Genomic DNA, 18,453 nt, shown 5'->3' on the forward strand with positions numbered 1-18,453 from the left:
GCTCTGTCTCCCAGGCTGGAGTGCAGTGGCGCGATCTCAGCTCACTGCAAGCTCTACCTCCCAGGTTCACACCATTCTCCTGCCTCAGTCTTTCTAGTAGCTGGGACTACAGGCGCCCACCACCATGCCCAGCTAGTTTTGTTTTTGTATTTTTAGTAGAGATGGGGTTTCACTGTGTTAGCCAGGGTGGCCTCGATCTCCTGACCTCGTGATCCGCCCGCCTCAGCATCCCAAAGTGCTAGATTACAGGTGTGATCTACCATGTCTGGCCTCTTGTGTGCTTTTGTTTATGTCCCATTTTCCATGGACTGAGCTCAGTGAATGATCTTTGAAGAGCAAATCAATCTTGAAAATATGTTACAAAGTGCTTAAAAGAAACATGATAAAATGGAAAGAGATATTCAATCTAATTTAAACATACTCCATTTTTAGGTCTGTTCCAAATAAAAAGGCTAATATTGATTATAATGAAAAACATTTCAGTAAAATGCTTTAACAAATAATACTTGTCCTAAGGAAGGCAATATTTGATTCAACAAATTGCAGTATAATATTTTAGAGTTATTTTTGAAATTATTTGCCTGTGACTACTATACTTGTACTTAAACACCCTTATTGTGTGATTATAGGACAACTTACTTTTTGTTTTCCAATAGCATGAAAAGTTTAACTTCAGAATATGAGTTATAGGGGTAAAAGAGTTCCTAGAAGTTATTTTAATATTCCAGCTCTTAATATATATTCCATCTAAAGTGCTACAAATTATTTATTTTTTAACCCTGTGTAGTCAGTTTCATTTTCTAACAGTCATGTGATGACAGTTGAATAGTAAAATAAAATCTCTCAAACTTCATAATATTAATAATTTCTCTATGGGGAAACAAAATAATCATATAGTTTTAATTTTTTTTTTAATTTCATTTTAAGTTAAGAGGTACATGTGTAGGTTTATTATATAAAGTAAACTTCTGTCATGGGGGTTAGTTGTACAGATTATTTTGTTAACTAGGTATTAAGCATAGTACCCATTAGTTGTTTTTCCTGATTCTCTCCCAACTTCCACCCTCTACTCTTCAATAGGCCCCAGTATGTGTTGTTCCCTTTTATGTGTCCAGGTGTTCTCATCATTTAGCCTCCAGTTATAAGTGAGAGCATGCAGTATTTGGTTTTCTGTTCTTGCACTAATTTGCTAAGGATAATGACTTCCTGCTCCATCCATGTCCCTGCAAAGTACATGGTCTTGTTCTTTTTTATGGCTGCATAGTATTCCATGGTGTATATGTACCACATTTTCTTTATGCAGTCTATCACTGATGGGCATTTAGGTTGATTCCATGTCGTTGCCATTGTGAATAGTGCTGCATGGGTCTTTAGAATAGAGCAATTTGTATTCTTTTGGGTATATACTCAGTAATGGGATTGCTAGGTCGAATGGTATTTCTGTTTTTAGGTCTTTGAGGAACTGACACACTGTCTTCCACAATAGTGTATAAGTGTTCCCTTTTTCTCCACAACTTTGCCAGCATCTGTTATTTTTTGACTTTTTAATAATATCCATTCTGACTAATGTGAGATGGTATCTCATTATGGTTTTGATTTGCCTTTCTTTAATGATCATTATCTGGAGCTTTTTTCATATGATTGTTGGCCATATGTGTATCTTCTTTTGAAAAGTGTCTGTTCATGATCTTTGCCCACTTTTTAATGGGGTTGTTTTTTCTTGTAAATATAAGTTCTTTATAGCTGCTGGATATTAATTAGACTTTTGTCAGATGCATAGTTTGCAAAAATTTTTTCCCATTCTGTAGGTTGTCTGTTCACTCTGTTGTAGTTTCCTTTGCTGTGCAGAAGCTCTTTAGTTTAATTAGATCCAACTTGTCAATTTTTGCTATTGTTACAATTGCTTTTGGCATCTTCATCACGAAATATTTGCCCATTCCTATCTTCTGAAATCTTTGCCCATTCCTATATCCTGATTGGTATTGCCTAAGTTGTCCTCCAGGATTTTTATAGTTTGAGATTTTACATTTATGTCTTCAATTCATCTTGAGTTCATTTTCATATAAGCTGTAAGGAAGGGGTCCAATTTCAATCTTCTGCATATGGCTTGCCAGTTATCCCCACACCATTTATTGAATATGGTGTCCTATCTCCATTGCTTGTTTTTGTCAGCTTTTTCGAAAATCAGATAGTTGTAAGTGTGTGACCTTATTTCTGGGTTCTCTATTCTGTTTCATTGGTCTATGTGTCTGTTTTTGTGTACCAGTACCATGTTCTTTTTGATTACTGTAGCCCTATAGAATAAAGTCGGGCAGTGTGATGCCTCCAGCTTTGTTCTTTTTACTTAGGGTTTGCTTTGGCTATTTGGGTTTTTTTTGTTTTTTTTGTTTGTTTGTTTTTTTGGTTCCATGTGAATTTTAAAAGAGTCTTTTCTAGTTCTGTGAAGAATCTCAATGGTAATTTAATAGGAATAGCATTGAATCTATAAATTGCTTTGGGCAGTATGGCCATTTTTATGATATTGATGCTTTCTATCCATGAGCATGGAATGATTTTCCATTTGTTTATATCATCTCTGATTTGTTTGAGCAGTGGTTTGTAGTTCTCCTTGTAGAGATATTCATCTCCCTAGTTGTCTGCATTCCTAGGTATTTTATTCTTTTTGTAGAAATTATAAATTGGATTGCATTCCTCATTTGGTTCTTGGCATGACTGTTGTTGGTGTATAGGAATGCTAGAGATTTTCCCACATTGATTTTGTATCTTGAGACTTTGCTGAAGTTGTTTATCAGCTTAAGAAGCTTTTGGGCTGAGACTATAGGGTTTTTTTTTTTTTTTTTTTTTTTTGAGATGGAGTCTCACTCTGTTGCCCACGCTGGAGTGCAGTGGCGCAATCTCAGCTCACTGCAACCTCTGCCTCCCAGTTTCACACCATTCTCCTGCCTCGGCCTCCCGAGTAGCTGGGACCACAGGCGCCTACCACCACACCTGGCTAATTTTTTGTATTTTTAGTAGAGATGGGGTTTCACCGTGTTAGCCAGCGTGGTCTCGATCTCCTGACCTCGTGATCCGCCCGCCTCGGCCTCCCAAAGTGCTCAGATTACAGGCGTGAGCCACTGCACCTGGCCATGGGTTTTCTACGTATAGGATCATGTCATCTGCAAACTGATATGGCTTGACATCCTCTCTTCCTATTTGTATGTCCTTTATTTCTTTCTCTTACCTGATTGCCCTGGCTAGGACTTCCAATACTGTGTGGACTAGGAGAAGTGAGAGACAGTATCCTGGTCTTGTGCCAGTTTTCAAGGTGAATTAATCCAGCTTTTGCCCATTCAGTATGATGTTGGCTCCGGGTTTGTCACAGATAGCTGCTATTATTTTGAGGTATGTTCCTTCAATACCTAGTATATTGACAGTTTTTATATGATGGGGTGTTGAATTTTATCAAAAGCCTTTTCTGTATCTATTGATTTAATTATGTGGTTTTTGTCTTTAATTCTGTTTATGTGATGAATCACATTTACTGATTTGCATATGTTAAACAAGCCTTGCTTCCCAGAGATAAAGTCTACTTCATTGCCATGGATGAGCTTTTTGATGTGCTGCTGGATTTGGTTTGCCAGTTATTTTTTCGAGGATTTTTTTCATTGATGTTCAAGGATATTCAAGGATATTGGCCTGAAGCTTTCTTTTTTGTTGTATTTCTGCCTGGTTTTGGTATCAGGATGATGCTGGTCTCATAGAATGAGTTAAGGTGGAGTCCCTTCTCCTCAAGTTTTTGGAATAGTTTCAGCAGGAATGGTACCAGCTCTTCTTTGTACATTTGGTAGAATTCAGCTGTGAATCCTTCTGGTCCTGGGCTTTTTTTTGGTTAGTTGGCTATTTATTACTAACTCAATTTTAGAGCTCATTATTGGTCTGTTCAGGGATTCAATTTCTTCCTTGTTTAGTCTTGGGAGAGTGTATGTATCCAGGAATTTATCCACTTCAAGATTTTCTAGTTTATGTGTATAGAGGTGTTCATAATATCCTCTGGTGGTTTCTTATATTTCCGTGGGGTAAGTGGTAATATCCCTCCTTGTCATTTCTGATTGTGTTTATTTGAATCCTCTCTCTTTTCTTCATTAGTCTAGTTAGCAGTCTATCTATTTTATTTTTTTCCAAAGCACCAGCTCCCAGATTTGTTAATCTTTTGAATGAAATTTTGTGTCTCAAACTTCTTCAGTTGAGCTGTGACTTTGGTTACTTCTTGTCTTCTGCTAGCTTTAGGATTTGTTTGCCCTTGGTTCTCTAGTTTTTTTAGTTGTGATTTTAGGTTTTTAACTTGAGATCTTTCTAACTTTTTGATTGGGCATTTAGTGCTATGAATTTTCCTCTTAACACTGCATTAGCTGTGTCCCAGAGATTCTGGTATGTTGTATCTTTGTTTTCATTAGTTTCAAATATCTTCTTGATTTCTGCTTTAATTTTATTATTTACCCAAATATCTTTCAGGAGCAGTTATTCAATTTTCATGTGATTGTGTGGTGTTGAGTGAATTTCATTCTTGATTTCTAATTTGATTTTGCTGTGGTCCAAGAGATTGTTTCTTATTATTTCATTTCTTTTGCATTTTCTGAGGAGTGTTTTATTTCCAATTATGTGCTCAATTCTTCAGTATGTGCCATGTGGTAATGAGAAGAATATATATTCTGTTATTTTGGGGTGGAGAGTTCTGTAGGTATCTATCAGGTCCATTTGATCTAATGCTGAGTTCAGGTCCTGATTATCTTTGTTAATTTTCCATCTTGATGATCTTTCTAATATTGTCAGTGAGGTGTTAAAGACTCATTATTATGTGGGAGTCTAAGTCTCTTTAAAGGTCTCTAAGAATTTGCTTTATGAATCTGGGTGCTCCTGTCTTGGGTGTATACATATTTAGTATAGTTAGATTTTCTTATTGAATTGAACCCTTTACCATTATGTAATTCCCTTCTTTGACTTTTTTGACCTTTATTGGTTTAAAGTCTGTTTTGTCAGAAACTAGGATTGCAAACCCTACTTTTTACTGTTTTCCATTTGCTTGGTGGATTTTTCTTCATCCCTTTATTTTGAGGCTATGAGTGTCATTGCATGTGAGATGGATCTCTTGAAGACAACATACCAATGGGTCTTGGTTCTTTATCCAGCTTGCCACTTTGTGTGTTTTAATTGGGGCATTTAATCATTTACATTTAAGGTCACTCTTGATATGTGTGGATTTTATACTGTCATTATGATGTTAGCTGGTTATTTTTCAGACTTTATGTGGTTGCTTTATAGTGTCACTGGTCTGTGTAATTCAGTGTTTCTGTGGTGTCTGGTGATGGTCTTTCCTTTCCATATTTAGTGATTCCTTTAGGAGCTCTTGTAAGGCAGGTCTGGTGGTAATAAATTCCTTCACTGTTTGCTTATCTGAAAAGGATCTTATTTCTCCTTGGCTTATGAAGCTTAGTTTGGCTAGATATAGAATTCTCGTTTGGAATTTCTTTTCTGTAAGAATGTTGAATATTGGCCCCAAATCTCTTCCGGCTTGTAGGGCTTCTGCTGAAAGTTCCATTTTTAGTCTGATTGGCTTTCTTTGTAGTTGATCTGACCTTTCTCTCTAGCTATCTTTAGCATTTTTTCTTTCATTTCAATCTTTAAAAATATGATGATTATGTGTCTTGGGGATGATCTTCTTATGAAGTATGTTACTGTGGTTCTCTGCATTTTCTGAGTTTGAATGTTGGCCTCGCTAGTTATGTTGGGGAAGTTCTACTGGATGATATCCTGAAATACGGTTTCCAAGTTAGTTCCATTCTTCCCATCTTCTTTTCCAGGGACACCAATGAGTTGCAGATTCAGTCACATATTTTTTGAATTTTTTTCATTCCTTTTTATTCTTTTTTCTCTATTCTTGTCTGACTGTCTTCTTTCAGAAAGCCAGTCTTGAAGCTCTGAGATTATTTCCTCTGCTTGGTCTATTCTGCTGTTGATACTTGTGATTGCATTATGAAATTCTTGTAGTGTGTTTTTTAGCTCTATCAAGTTGGTTACATTCTTTTCTAAACTGTCTATTTTTTTCTGTCAATTCCTTCATTGTTTTATAATTATTTTTAGCTTCCTTACCTTGTGTTACAGTATACTGCTGTAGCTCAATAATCTTCATTCCTGTGGATATTCTGAATTCTATTTCTGTCAATCCAGCCATCTGAGCCCAGTTCAGAACCTTTGCTGGAGAGGTGATTCCATCATTTGGAGGAAAAAAGGCACTCTGGCTTTTTCAATTTTAAGCCTTCTCAGAGGATTCTTTTTCATCTTTGTGGGCTTATCTACCTTTAAGCTTTGAAATTGATGACCTTTGTTTTTTTTTTTCTCTTTTATCTTATTTGATGACCTTGAGGGTTTGATTGTGGTATAAGGTAGATTCAGCCGACTAGCTTCTGCAAGATTTTATGGGGCCAACATTCACCTCCCAATTCCTGGACTGCATGCTATAACTCTGGGGGACTTGTATTGGGCCCTGACTTTGTCCTCTGGCTCCTCAAGGTTTGGAATCCACTGCACTGGAAGGGAGGGCTAAGGTGTAGCAGCTGTAGCAGAGTGCTAACAAGTGCTGGGGTGTCTGCCTTCCTGCAGGTGTTCACCACAGTGGCAGAGGCAACACAGCTGGGGGGCGGGAGCAGAGGACCCCTGCTGGAGACTGTGTGTGGGCACGCTGGAGGTGGTATTAGCTCCAGGGCTGGGTGCTGGTGGGAAAAGTCTGGGTGTCTTCTCTGTGTCCCCTAAGCAGGTGTGATTCACCATATAGTTCTGCATATAGTTTTATTTGTTTCTGTGCAATTAATGTACATACTTTACCAAAGAATTTACATAGCTAATATCAGAAGTTTTCATGTAGGTATCTTTGAATCACAATTATTAGGAGCTATAATTCAGTAAAAGGATACCTTGCTTTCAGCACTCTAAGGAAGATGTGGCTATTCCAAAATGGGAGGGGATTTGGGGACTAACATTTCATCTCTTTGAAATGTTAACAGATTTGAGGATGGTATTTCAGACTGAGTCAAAGCATTTGCATGGGAAAAGGTATGTCCTCTATAGAAACATGGACTTCATCCACATGGCTGGGTAGCTAGGTGGTGCCCAGATTGCAGGAATAAACAATGAATACTTTATTCATCTGTAAAAGGCCAGTTAGCTGCTAAGCATACAAATCCAATAAGGTACAGTGCTTACCTGAAGGAGTTTCAAGGAGAGAGAAAAACTTGGAGAGAATCAATGAAGAGGCCATTGCACTTGGCAGTTCAAAGCAATTTTGTGTGTTTTTGAAGAGAAATTTCAGTTATTTAAAGAAGTGGATATGAAGCAGCTATATCACCTGGGGTATATACCCTGGGGTTTGTCATCTTGCACCAGGAAAATTTAGGACATGGACTCACACAAGGAGTTCAGGAGCAGAGGTTTAACAGGCAGAAGAGAAGTGAAAGAGAAACAGTTTTCTCTATAGAGAGAGAGGGGTCCCTCAGCGGAAAAGACTGGCTGTCAGAATGTGCCGAATTTTATACTCAGGTTTGAAGAGGTGGTGCCTGATTTACATATTGGTTTGTAATGTGTTTTTTAGCTCTATCAGGTTGGTTACATTCTTTTCTAAACTGTCTATTTTTTCTGTCAGTTCCTTCATTGTTTTATAATTATTTTTAGCTTCCTTACCTTGGGTTACAGTATACTGCTATAGCTCAATAATCTTCATTCCTGTGGATATTCTGAATTCTATTTCTGTCAATCCAGCCATCTGAGCCCAGCTCAGAAATGCACAGATTGGTTTGATCAGGTATGACATTCACATAATGCACGGGGAAGGTTGGTTGTCCCACTCTAATGTTAGCATGCAGATGGGCTTTCTAGTTGACTGGTGCCATCTTCTCTGCTTCTCACTGTACACTTGGCTGACAAAGGGAAGAGGAGATGGACCATCTTGAACATGTCTAGTCCTTCCTTCCTGCCAGCATTCACCCATGCAAGCTCCCAGCTTGCTTGTTTATGTCTGCAACTCAAATTTACAGGCTGCTCTATGTTAGAAAATGATTTATGGCTGCCTTTCATTAAAAAGCAAAGCCTTACCAAGGACTCTCATACAGTTACTTTCTGCCTAAGTGATTTCTTAACTTCTATATCGTTCCCCCCTCTCGAGTGGTAACCCTAACTGCTGTTAGTGGTCATTTGAATGATGACTCTTTCTGGCAACTTCCTCCTAAAAAGGGGCATTGTGTGGGGGAACAGCAGCTATGGCTCCTCCTGGGGTCAATCTAAGGGTCCTTGGAAGAAAGGCATGTCCATGTATGGTTCTGTCTGCAGCACCATTTGGAGTTTGATTGTTTCTAAATGAGAAGAGATGAATGTGAGTTCGAATATGAGTATTAAGATTGCCACTATTAGTGGAGGTACTATAGGCCACAATCATAACAGTACGGTTTGTTACCTGTCAGTCATTTTGATGAAATGAAATACTGGTTTGCTTCTACCAAATGTTGCTGTACTTTACCAGAAGTGTTGATATAAAAGCAACATTTTTTTTTCTTTGAGAAAAACATATATTCCCCCCTCTCTTTGCCATTAGGGGATAATTTCTGGTCTAGGTCATCTTTTATAACTTGCAATATGATTGGGAGAAATATGTTATTGGGTGGCTAGTGTAATTTTAGTGTTAACCCTAGCTAAATCTTTCCTGCAATTAATTCCTTCACAGCTTCCACCAACTATCTATGACATGCTTAAACTTTCTGGCTTGTCCTAAACATCCTTCTTTTTAAACAACCAACTATTCTTTTTAGGACATGTATTTACCATCCTTCTAATCCTTTCATGACTTCCATGAACCATCTATGACATGCTTAAACCTTCTGACTTGTCCTAAACATCTCTCTTTTAAACAACTAGCTATTTTCTTTAGGACAAGTATTTCTCATACAAGATCCTCTCTTATATAAAATCTCTTTCCTTTATAATCTTCTTTGCACCAAATGGTAGCATGAGCATGGAGAACTAAAAAAGCATACTTGGAGTCAGTGTAAATGTTAGCTACCTTTACTTTGCTGAACTCAAGTGCTCTTGTAAGAGCTATCAGTTCAGCTGGTTGAGCACTTATGACTGGAGTGAGAGACACACTTTCAATAACACTCAGAGTGACTACTGCATATCCTGCCTTCTGTACTCCTTGCTCTGTAAAGGAGCCTCTGTCCATGAAAAGGGTCCAATCTGGATTTTCTAGGGGAGTTTCCCTGAGCTCTTCCCTGGCTGCATAGGTCTGTACCACAACTTGTTCACAGTCATATTCAGGTTCTCCAGTTCCCTTGGGGAGAAAAGTGACTGGGCTTATGCAAAAACAAGTTTTTAACTGGATGGTGGAACCCTCTGACAGTAGGGCTTGATATTTAAGGACACTGCTGTCTGTTAACCAAAGGCTTCCCTTAGAAGACAGTAATCCCACCACATTATATGGGGTATAAATAGTCATGTCATTTCCCAGGGTTAATTTGGGGGCTTCTGGGACCAGTAGGGCCACTGCAGCAATGGATCGGGGCATGCTGGCCATCCTTTAACCTCCAAATTAAGTTCCTTACTCAGGTAACCCACTGGCTGTTGAGCTGGTCCACAGACCTGTGTTAAAACTCCCAGGGTCATTTCCTTCCTTTCTGATACATACAGATTGAAGGCCCTTCATATGGAAAGGCTGTGACTATGGCCTCAGTGCGATAGAAGTCCTGAAGTAGTCTTCATTCCCCATTGAGTTTTATGTGCTCCTAACATTGGTGTGTTGAATGGGCTGCTTTAGGTTTTGAAGAGGCCCTGCGTCTTCAGGTTATTAATAATGGCTTCTAGCCCTTTCCTAGCCTCTGGCTTCAGTGGATACTGTTTCTGGTTAGGAAAAGAAGTGGGATCCTTAAGATGGATCTGGACTAGCCTAGCAGTTACAGCTCAACTTATTCTTCCTTGAGTTGCCCACACTTCTGGATTGATATTAGCTTCTACCAGGGGGTGACAGAGTTTGTCCTGGGGCTGTAAGGATGCTGGTCTGCATGCAAGTAAAATATCTCTACCTAATAAAGGAGTGGAACTTTTTGGCATGATTAAAAAGGCATGTGTAAATAATAGGTTTCCCCATCTGCAACCTAAGGGGTTGTTAAAAATATTGAATTAGAGTTTTTCCTGAGATGCCCTGTGACGCCATGGTCATGCTACGGAAAGAGGGGAGGCCTGGGTTAGAGAGAAGAGAGATAGAGAGAGACTGGCGCTAGTGTTCACAAGGAGATCTACTTTCCTTCAATTTCCGGAATCACCCAGGGCTCCTGTGCTGTATGTTGGTTTGAGCCACTGGAGCTCTGGGACCCATCAATCCTGTTGGACCATCTGTGAGACTGGTTTGGAACCCAGTGACCTTCATCTCTGGGGGCAGTCTGACTTCCAGTGGTTCCTTCCACAGGCTAGACAAGGTTAAGGTGGTTTTTTCTTGCTGCCTGGGCATGCTTTCTTAAAGTGCCCTGACTTACTGCACCGATAGAAACTAGCAGATGTACCTCAGGGATCCTGGGCTTTGTATGTCTGCAGAGCAGCTATTAGTGCCTCTGTCCTTCTCTTTTGCTTCCTCTCTTTCTCCTGGATCTCCTCCTCCTGGTCCCTATTATAAAACACCAAAGTGGTCACCCTTAGGAGGTTCTCCAAGATGGTATCTGCTGCTATAGCCTCCTTCTGTATTTTCCTTCTAATATTGGGAGCTGCCTTTTTAATAAACTTGTCCCTTAGGATGAGCTGTCCTCAACTGATTCAGGGGATAAAGGTATGTTTTATGAGTGCCTATCAGTCTTTCCATAAAGGCTGCAGGATTCCCATTTGGTTTTGGTCTATCTTGGAAAGTATAGAGTAATTAATAGATTTTGCCCTAGCTCTTCATAGGCCCTCCAATATGTACATTAAATGGTGTTTCCTTTTCCATCCATCTGTGGCATCACCGGTGTTCCAATTAGGGTTCTTTTTTTAGAGGAACTGCTTCCCTTCCTATCGGGAATGGTGTTTCCATTATTTCTTTGCCTTCCTTATCTCCTTTTTCCTTTTTAATCTACCACAGGAGACATGTTGTTCATCTCCAGAATTTTCTGCTGCCTGCAGAGCTGCCTGCTTTTCCACTGTGGTTAGGATTTGGCTTAAGAGCAGCAAAACATCTCTCCATGTGTGGTGAAACACTTGAGTTAAATTCTGGAAGAGTTCTATATACCTATCAGGATTGTCAGAAAATTGGCCTAAATCTTCCTTTATTTGCTTAAGATTCTGTAATGAGATGGGAACTTGAGGTGACCCCAAATAAGGGGGCTTCTCAGATGGCTCCTCTGGAAGTTGCTTTTCTAGTCTTAGGAAATCATTCCCTTTGGGCCCGCCTGATATGACTGCTACAGCTGCAAAGGTCTAGTAAGAAGGCCATGCCCTTGTGCAAAAGAAATTGAGCCATTTTTTCTTCAAAGTCTCAGGATCAAAGGAGTCCCTGTGCTTCAGAATGCACTCCAGAGGAGTACAGGCCTTAGATGATAAAGAGAAGGAAAAAAAGTCATCCCTTTAGTCTCCTTCCTTTTGATGTGACCCAGGGTGGGAGAAAGACAGTGGGGGTGTCCCCCTGTTGTTTTCTCTCCATGATTCCTGGCATCCCGGCACCTCGTTAAATGTGCTGCCCATGGTTGCAGGTGTGGCTTCCCTAGCCATGGAACCAGAGGCACTAAGTGATGGGTTTTAGTCACCTTCACTCATGCAACTCTAGTCCTCTGCCCAGACTTGTCTGGCCTTTGGGGCTCCCTGAAAAATGGATCTTGGGAGAGACTATGTAACAGTTGCATTTGGGCAATTGTTGCACTCGCCTCTTTAATGGAAGAAGTGTGCTGGTTTGAGCTCTATATCCTGCAATTATGGCCCATGCTAAAGTGTTTACCCTTAGAGAACAGTTCCAGTTAACTTCTGGACTTTAAATCCCCTTACTAATTAAGTACCATTCTAATTGGAGGAAGAATAGGTATCTTAAAAGAATGTAGGGACCAAATGGCCATTTTCCTGAAGAAAGGACAGTATTAAGACTAAAATTTGGTTTTGGAGGACATTTTACTCCTAATTGCTGAACGCAGAGTTTTCCCATTCACAGAAACAGCATAAAGCCTGGTTTCTAGTAGAGAGGCATAAAAAGGGGAGAGAATTGGGAAGCTAGAGTGTTTGGGTAAAGGAGAGGATTCCTATTCCACTAGGTAGTGCTGCTGACTTTGAGATGCCATGTGCTCTCCACACCAAGGGCAGAGTGACCTTGACATGCCATGTGCTCTCCAGGTCAAGGGCAGAGAGAGAGACCTGGAAATGCCATGTGCTCTCTAGAACAAGGGCAGGGAGAGATACTCACTGGGGGTACCCTCTGTTCCTAGAACATCACAAAAACACCTTCCCTTGAGCTATATGCCCATTTACTATGACATTCTCTGATCTTGCCAAACAGGATTCCTTCCCTGAACTGTAAATCTTCCCACACATTGCATACACAGAGAGGATAAGAGTTATGACAGTTGCCAACAGGAAAGAAAGAAATTATGATAGGAAAGTTGGAGATCTTGTGGCTGATAGCCCATCAGGGGGACAGAGGCTGGGGTCAGTCCAGTAGCCTTTGGATAACACCAGGGGTAGCCCCAGCCAGAAATCCTCAGTTGCTCCAGGACTTCTTCCAGCCCCACATGACAGCTAAGTACTCCATGAAAGAAAGCTGGTTCAAACATGGCCAATATGCCAAGCAACCCATGGGTTCTCCATGTTCTCCCCAGTAAGCCCATCCCCCAAGTCTTATATGGCTGGCAGCCACGCTAATTGTTTTATGGCTGAAGGGGGTCCAGTATTTGGTTTGATTTGGTTCTTAAATGGAGGCCAATAGCCTCGGAATGAAAGGACAGAGTTGGAGTCTGCTCCTCTACTCATTGTTTCGATTAATGTTGTACCCTGGTATCCCGGATGAGGTCCCCAATATGAAATGGCTATGTTGTCTGGGGTATATACGCTGGGATTCATCATCTCATACCAGGAAAGCTTAGGACGTGGACACACACAAGGAGTTTAGGAGTGGAGGTTTAATAGGCAGAAGAGAAGCGAAAGAGAAACAGCTCTCTTTCTGTAGAGGGAGAGGGGTCCCCGAGCAGAAAAGACTGGCTGGTGTTGAATGCGCTGGATTTTAGAGTCAGGTTTGAGGAGGTGGTGTCTGATTTACATAGGGCTCACAGATTGGTTTGATCAGGTATGATGTTTACATAGTGCGTGGGGAAGGCTGGTCACTGCACCCTAATCTTATTATGCAAATAGGCTTTCCAGTTGATCAGTGACATCTTGTCTGCTTCTTACTGTACATGTGGCTGACAAAGAAAAGGGAAGATGGAGCCGCCATCTTGAACATGTGTAGTCCATAGTTCCTGCCGGCATTCACCCGTTCAAGCTCCCAGCTTGCTTGTCTATGTCTGCAGCTCGACTTTACAGGCTGCTCTTTCTTAGAAAATGATTTGGGGCTGCTTTTCATTAAAAAGCAAAGACTTACCAAGGACTCCCATACCCTTACTTTCTGCCTCAGTGATTTCTTCTTAACTCCTATATTGGATATATTGTGGGTTGTTAAAAAGTGATTATGGAGTGAAGTACAAAAAAAAATAGCCATATATCAGTTCTTCCATGCAGTACAGTGGCAGAAAAGGATGTGATGGCTTGGGGATTAAGAAGAAAGCAGTATGACAGAAAGATTTTTAAGATCAGAGACTACAAAGGGTCTTTCTAGCAGGGAAACTGATACCACAAGATGATATAAGAGAATGGGGGAGAGAGTACTTTGGAGTCACTGATGGCGCAGTTTCAGAAAAAATTGGGGAACTGAAAGTGAGAGCATAAAAGACGATATTAGGTTTCTGATATTTCTAGATATTTGGGGAAACATTATCCAATACAAATGCATGGTTTCTTAACATTTATTTGTAGAATGAAGCATGAAACTAACACAACATTAAGTTGTTAGAAGTTCATAGGGTTCAAAAGTAAAAGTGGCAAAATCTTTTTCCAACAGTCTATGTAATCGTTCAAAATCGTATTAACTGAAAGGACAGAAACAAGAAAAAGATGGGGAAGCAAATTTGCTTCACTATCCTTTGCTGAGGGAAATGGGCACACTTCCTATGGCACCAAATCAATTTTTATTTTGGCAGAAAAACTGATTATTACAGCTACTGTGAGCCATTGTTATTATAATTGAGTGGATCATTTGTCCAGTATGTTTTTCCTAGTAAAAGAAAAACATTTGTGGTTTCTGTGGTGAATAAGAATTCTAACACCAGGAAAAAAATACAGGCCCTATTTTTGTTGTTGTTTTGCATATATTTGTTTGTTTGTTTCAGCACCAAATGTGGCTCCTTCAGATGTAGGAGGTGGAGGTGGAAGAAACAGAGAGCTGACCATAACATGGGCGGTAAGTATTGATGAGTTGCACATATTATAGGTTGCTCTATCTATATTTAACTTCCACCCCATTTTGTTTCCTGAAATAAATTGAGATGAAAGTGAATGCCTACTGCACAAGCAAGAATATATTACTATTTTTTTTCTTAAATGCAAATCAGATTTTATCTGGCTTACTGTGGCTTAGTGTGTAGCTCCTATGCAAGAATGAATCCTGGATGCTAAGAGATCTGTTAGCCTAGGTGATTAAACATTCAGTTGTCTGATTCCAGAGATACTTTGATCATTGTAGTCTGGTAATCTAATTGTAATTTTAAACATTGTCTCTGGACATTCTAAATTCCAAAGATTCCATTTACAAACTTTGTATCAAAACCCATTTTTAAATTAGAGACTGCCTCCTCACTTGAAGCTTACTTTGATCACTGGTGTAATCTAGCATGATAGGTCAGTCTTAGAAGTCACCCATGGGACTAGTTACTGAGGTATCCAAAGCATTTTATTACAGTTTCATAAGTCACAGTTCTGTATCAGAGACTACAATCTCTAGAAAACAATACATCTTGGCTGGATTTTTGAAATAGGAAAGATATTGGGAGGGGTGGGAAAAGTTGTGATAGGACAAAATTGTCTGACTCAGACACCTGGCATTTATCCAGATAACATGGTTTATACAGATTCATTTATTCATTAAATACACTTAGTGTTGAATCACTGCAGATAGTCAAAGAGCACAATTTAGGCTCCAAAGGATTTTGAAGACTGTGGAAAAAATGACAGGTTTTATTCTTTGTATCCGTCAAATGGATTTATTTAACAAGTGAATGTTTAGCAAAACTTGACTCACTGTGTGCTTTGTAGTCATTTTCTATACTTAGCATTTAAATCACATTTTAAAGCAAGATTTAGCAAAAAGAAAATCCGTTTGCTAATCTGAATCTTAAAATATTTATTTCTAAGTTTTACTGCCAATGAAATATCCAAAAAATGCAAATATTATAAAAATTAGAACATTCCGCTTTTTCTCTTATGGCTTGATTTTTATAAATTCTGTGGATATCTGCTACAGAATAAGATGGGCCTTCTAAAAAAATTCAGTATTGGAAATTCTCCTCCAGAGATTCAAATTCAAGTTTCTGGAGATAGAGCCCGAGAGTTGTTATTTTTGAAAGTTTCATAGCTGATTCTGTTATACTCTCAATTCCAAAAACTAAGTAGAGAACCATCAATAAGAAAAATGTTTAAACTGTTGTAGAAATGTTAGGCTATACTATCTAATAATCTAAAATCACATACCTATTAATATATTGTGCAACCACATACAGCTTCCACCTTTTGACCTTTACACATTTCTATATCTTCCTGTTTAATGTTAAGTATGTCCAAGCAATAGTGTTATATTTACTTCAAGGTTTTGCCTCAAGACATCTTAAATTTGATTTTCTGGTAAAAAAAAAAAAAGTAAATATACAATGTGCATATTTACCTTAATTCCCAAAAAAGGCTAACTGACAAGTACTCACTAGAAGTAGCTGTAAGTCAGTATTTACTAATAATAGGTGATTAAGGCTGACATAGACTTCTTTATAAGGCAATTGACATGAGTGATAAGAAACCTTGAGAAAATGATGAAAAACCAAGCACTTGCTTTAGAATTGGAGATAGAAGCCCAAAGCCATCCCCCTACAAATGAGTGCAATATTGTCCCTTCCCTCCTTGTCACCTACTTTTATTCCTCTTACCAGTTTCTTTTCGATCACAAGGTAGATATTCTAGGCTAGAGTCTTATATAACTCTCTTACCATTGCCTTTCAATTCCAGTGAAATTCATTTGCTCATCCCTTAAATACATATTACTTGAAGCCCTGTTCTAGGTGCTAGGGATAAAGAGGAAAACAAAACTGACAAAAATGCTACCTTCATAAAACGTGTATTTTAGTAGTTGAGAGAGACAATAAAGTAGATAAATAAGTAAATTGTATAGACTTTGTTAGGGTTAAGGAAAAACAATAGGTAGGGTGTGGGGCATGGAGTACTGTGTTGGAGTCTTGCAGTGGCAGAACCTGTGGTCAGTGAAAACGTGGAGGTGATTTTACCTTGGGAAAGTGAGGGGGTAGGAGGAGTCACATAACATCTAGGAGAACATTCTAGGCAGAAGGAACTGAAAGGAAAAAGGCCCGGAGTGGGAGGCCCCTGAGGTGTTCTAAGAGTAGCGAAGCTACCATTTGGTAAATAAGATCATCCCGTGTTTAAGCATGTTTTTCCTCTGACATTTGGAACCAGCACTAATGTATGAACTGCGTATGTTTTTACAAAGAGCATGCCTCCATGTGTGTCATTATCGCCATAGCATTTCCTCCCTGTTACCTGTATTACTAAAACCTACTCAATCTTTTAATTTCTATTTAGCCTTTGTCAAGAGAATACCACTATGGCAACAATTTTGGTTACATAGTGGCATTTAAGCCATTTGATGGAGAAGAATGGAAAAAAGTCACAGTTACTAATCCTGACACTGGCCGATATGTCCATAAAGACGAAACCATGAGCCCTTCCACTGCGTTTCAAGTTAAAGTCAAGGCCTTCAACAACAAAGGAGATGGACCTTACAGCCTAGTAGCTGTCATTAATTCAGCACAAGACGGTAGGTAAAAGAAAGACCTTCTTACATGAGGAGGGAGGAAAAACCTAATTCTCTAGTAGGCATTTAGTTTGTTTCCTTTCAGGCCTTACTTATTAAGACCTTTTTATAGCATTATGCATTTAGTAAATGAGTACTATTTTGAACCAAATTAAACATCAGCCTCTTCATCTAAATGATGAGAATGCTGCTAGAGTCTTTTTCATCATTTAGATCATGCCCATGGTATTAGGAAATCCCCATTAAAATAATTGGCTCTGACTTCCATTTTTGGGCTCTTGATTATAATTTTGTAGTCAGAAACTCTCCATACTTGAACAGAATCTCAATATGTCTGTATATTCATAAAGTTTATAATTTAAAAATTCTATAATATGGCCGGGCACAGTGGTGCATGCCTGTAATCCCAGCACTCTAGGAGGCTGAGGCAGGCGGATCACGAGGTCAGGAGATCAAGACCATCTTGGCGAACACAGTGAAACCCCGTCTGTACTAAAAACACAAAAAAATTAGCCGGGCGTGTTGGCGGGCGCCTGTAGTCCCAGCTACTCGGGAGGCTGAGACAGGAGAATGGTGTGAACCCGGGAGGCAGAGCTTGCAGTGAGCCGAGATCGCGCCACTGCACTCCAGCCTGGGTGACAGAGTGAGACTCCATCTCAAAAAAAAAAAAAAAAAAAAAAAAAATTAGCTGGCCATGGTGGCAGGTGCCTGTAGTCCCAGCTACTCGGGAGGCTGAGGTGGGAGAATGTCGTGAACCTGGGAGGTGGAGCTTGCAGTGAGCCAAGATCATGCCACTGCACTCCAGACTGGGGGACAGAGCAAGACTCTGTCTCAAAACAAAAACAAACAAACAAAAAAATTCTATAACGTATATATTATATATATTATTTGTAAAATGGCCCAAAATTCTAACCTAAAAATGTGTTTAATTGTAGCATTTACGTAACTTTTTATTACAATAGAGAACACAAATTTTGTTAAAGGGAATCTAGACATAATTATATGAAAAAGGGGTCAGTTGAAATTGTTTTCTTGAAAAGAGAAAAATTTGTCTTGTAGGGCATTTAGGAAAAAAACAATACTAATACCAGCTCTTTTTGTTTTTCTAGAAACTTTAACTTAACCAAGCATGGTCACAGAAGACTTTATATATTTATACAAATGATACACAGTTTTAGATTGAGCATAATTACATTATTTTCTCTGATTTCTGTTTAAGCTGCTAGGCTTTTGTTATTTATATTCTTGTTAAAAATAATACCTTTCTGGCCAGGGGCGGTGGCTCACGCCTGTAATCCCGGCACTTT

The 18,453-nt window shown here is 39.3% G+C and overlaps 1 protein-coding gene across 3 annotated transcripts in view; it reads left to right on the top strand.

The window, feature by feature from the left end:
* CNTN1 (contactin 1) overlaps positions 1-18,453 on the top strand; it is a 390,365-nt gene that overhangs the window by 318,040 nt on the left and 53,872 nt on the right. For all 3 annotated transcript variants that reach the window (XM_009247616.3, XM_054526301.2, XM_054526302.2), the window contains 2 exons: positions 14,445-14,515; positions 16,915-17,149. In XM_009247616.3, the coding sequence (XP_009245891.1) occupies positions 14,445-14,515; positions 16,915-17,149 (306 nt within the window). The remainder of the gene's footprint in view (positions 1-14,444; positions 14,516-16,914; positions 17,150-18,453) is intronic.

Source organism: Pongo abelii, chromosome 10 (assembly GCF_028885655.2).
Source record: "Pongo abelii isolate AG06213 chromosome 10, NHGRI_mPonAbe1-v2.0_pri, whole genome shotgun sequence".
Taxonomy (NCBI): domain Eukaryota; kingdom Metazoa; phylum Chordata; class Mammalia; order Primates; family Hominidae; genus Pongo; species Pongo abelii.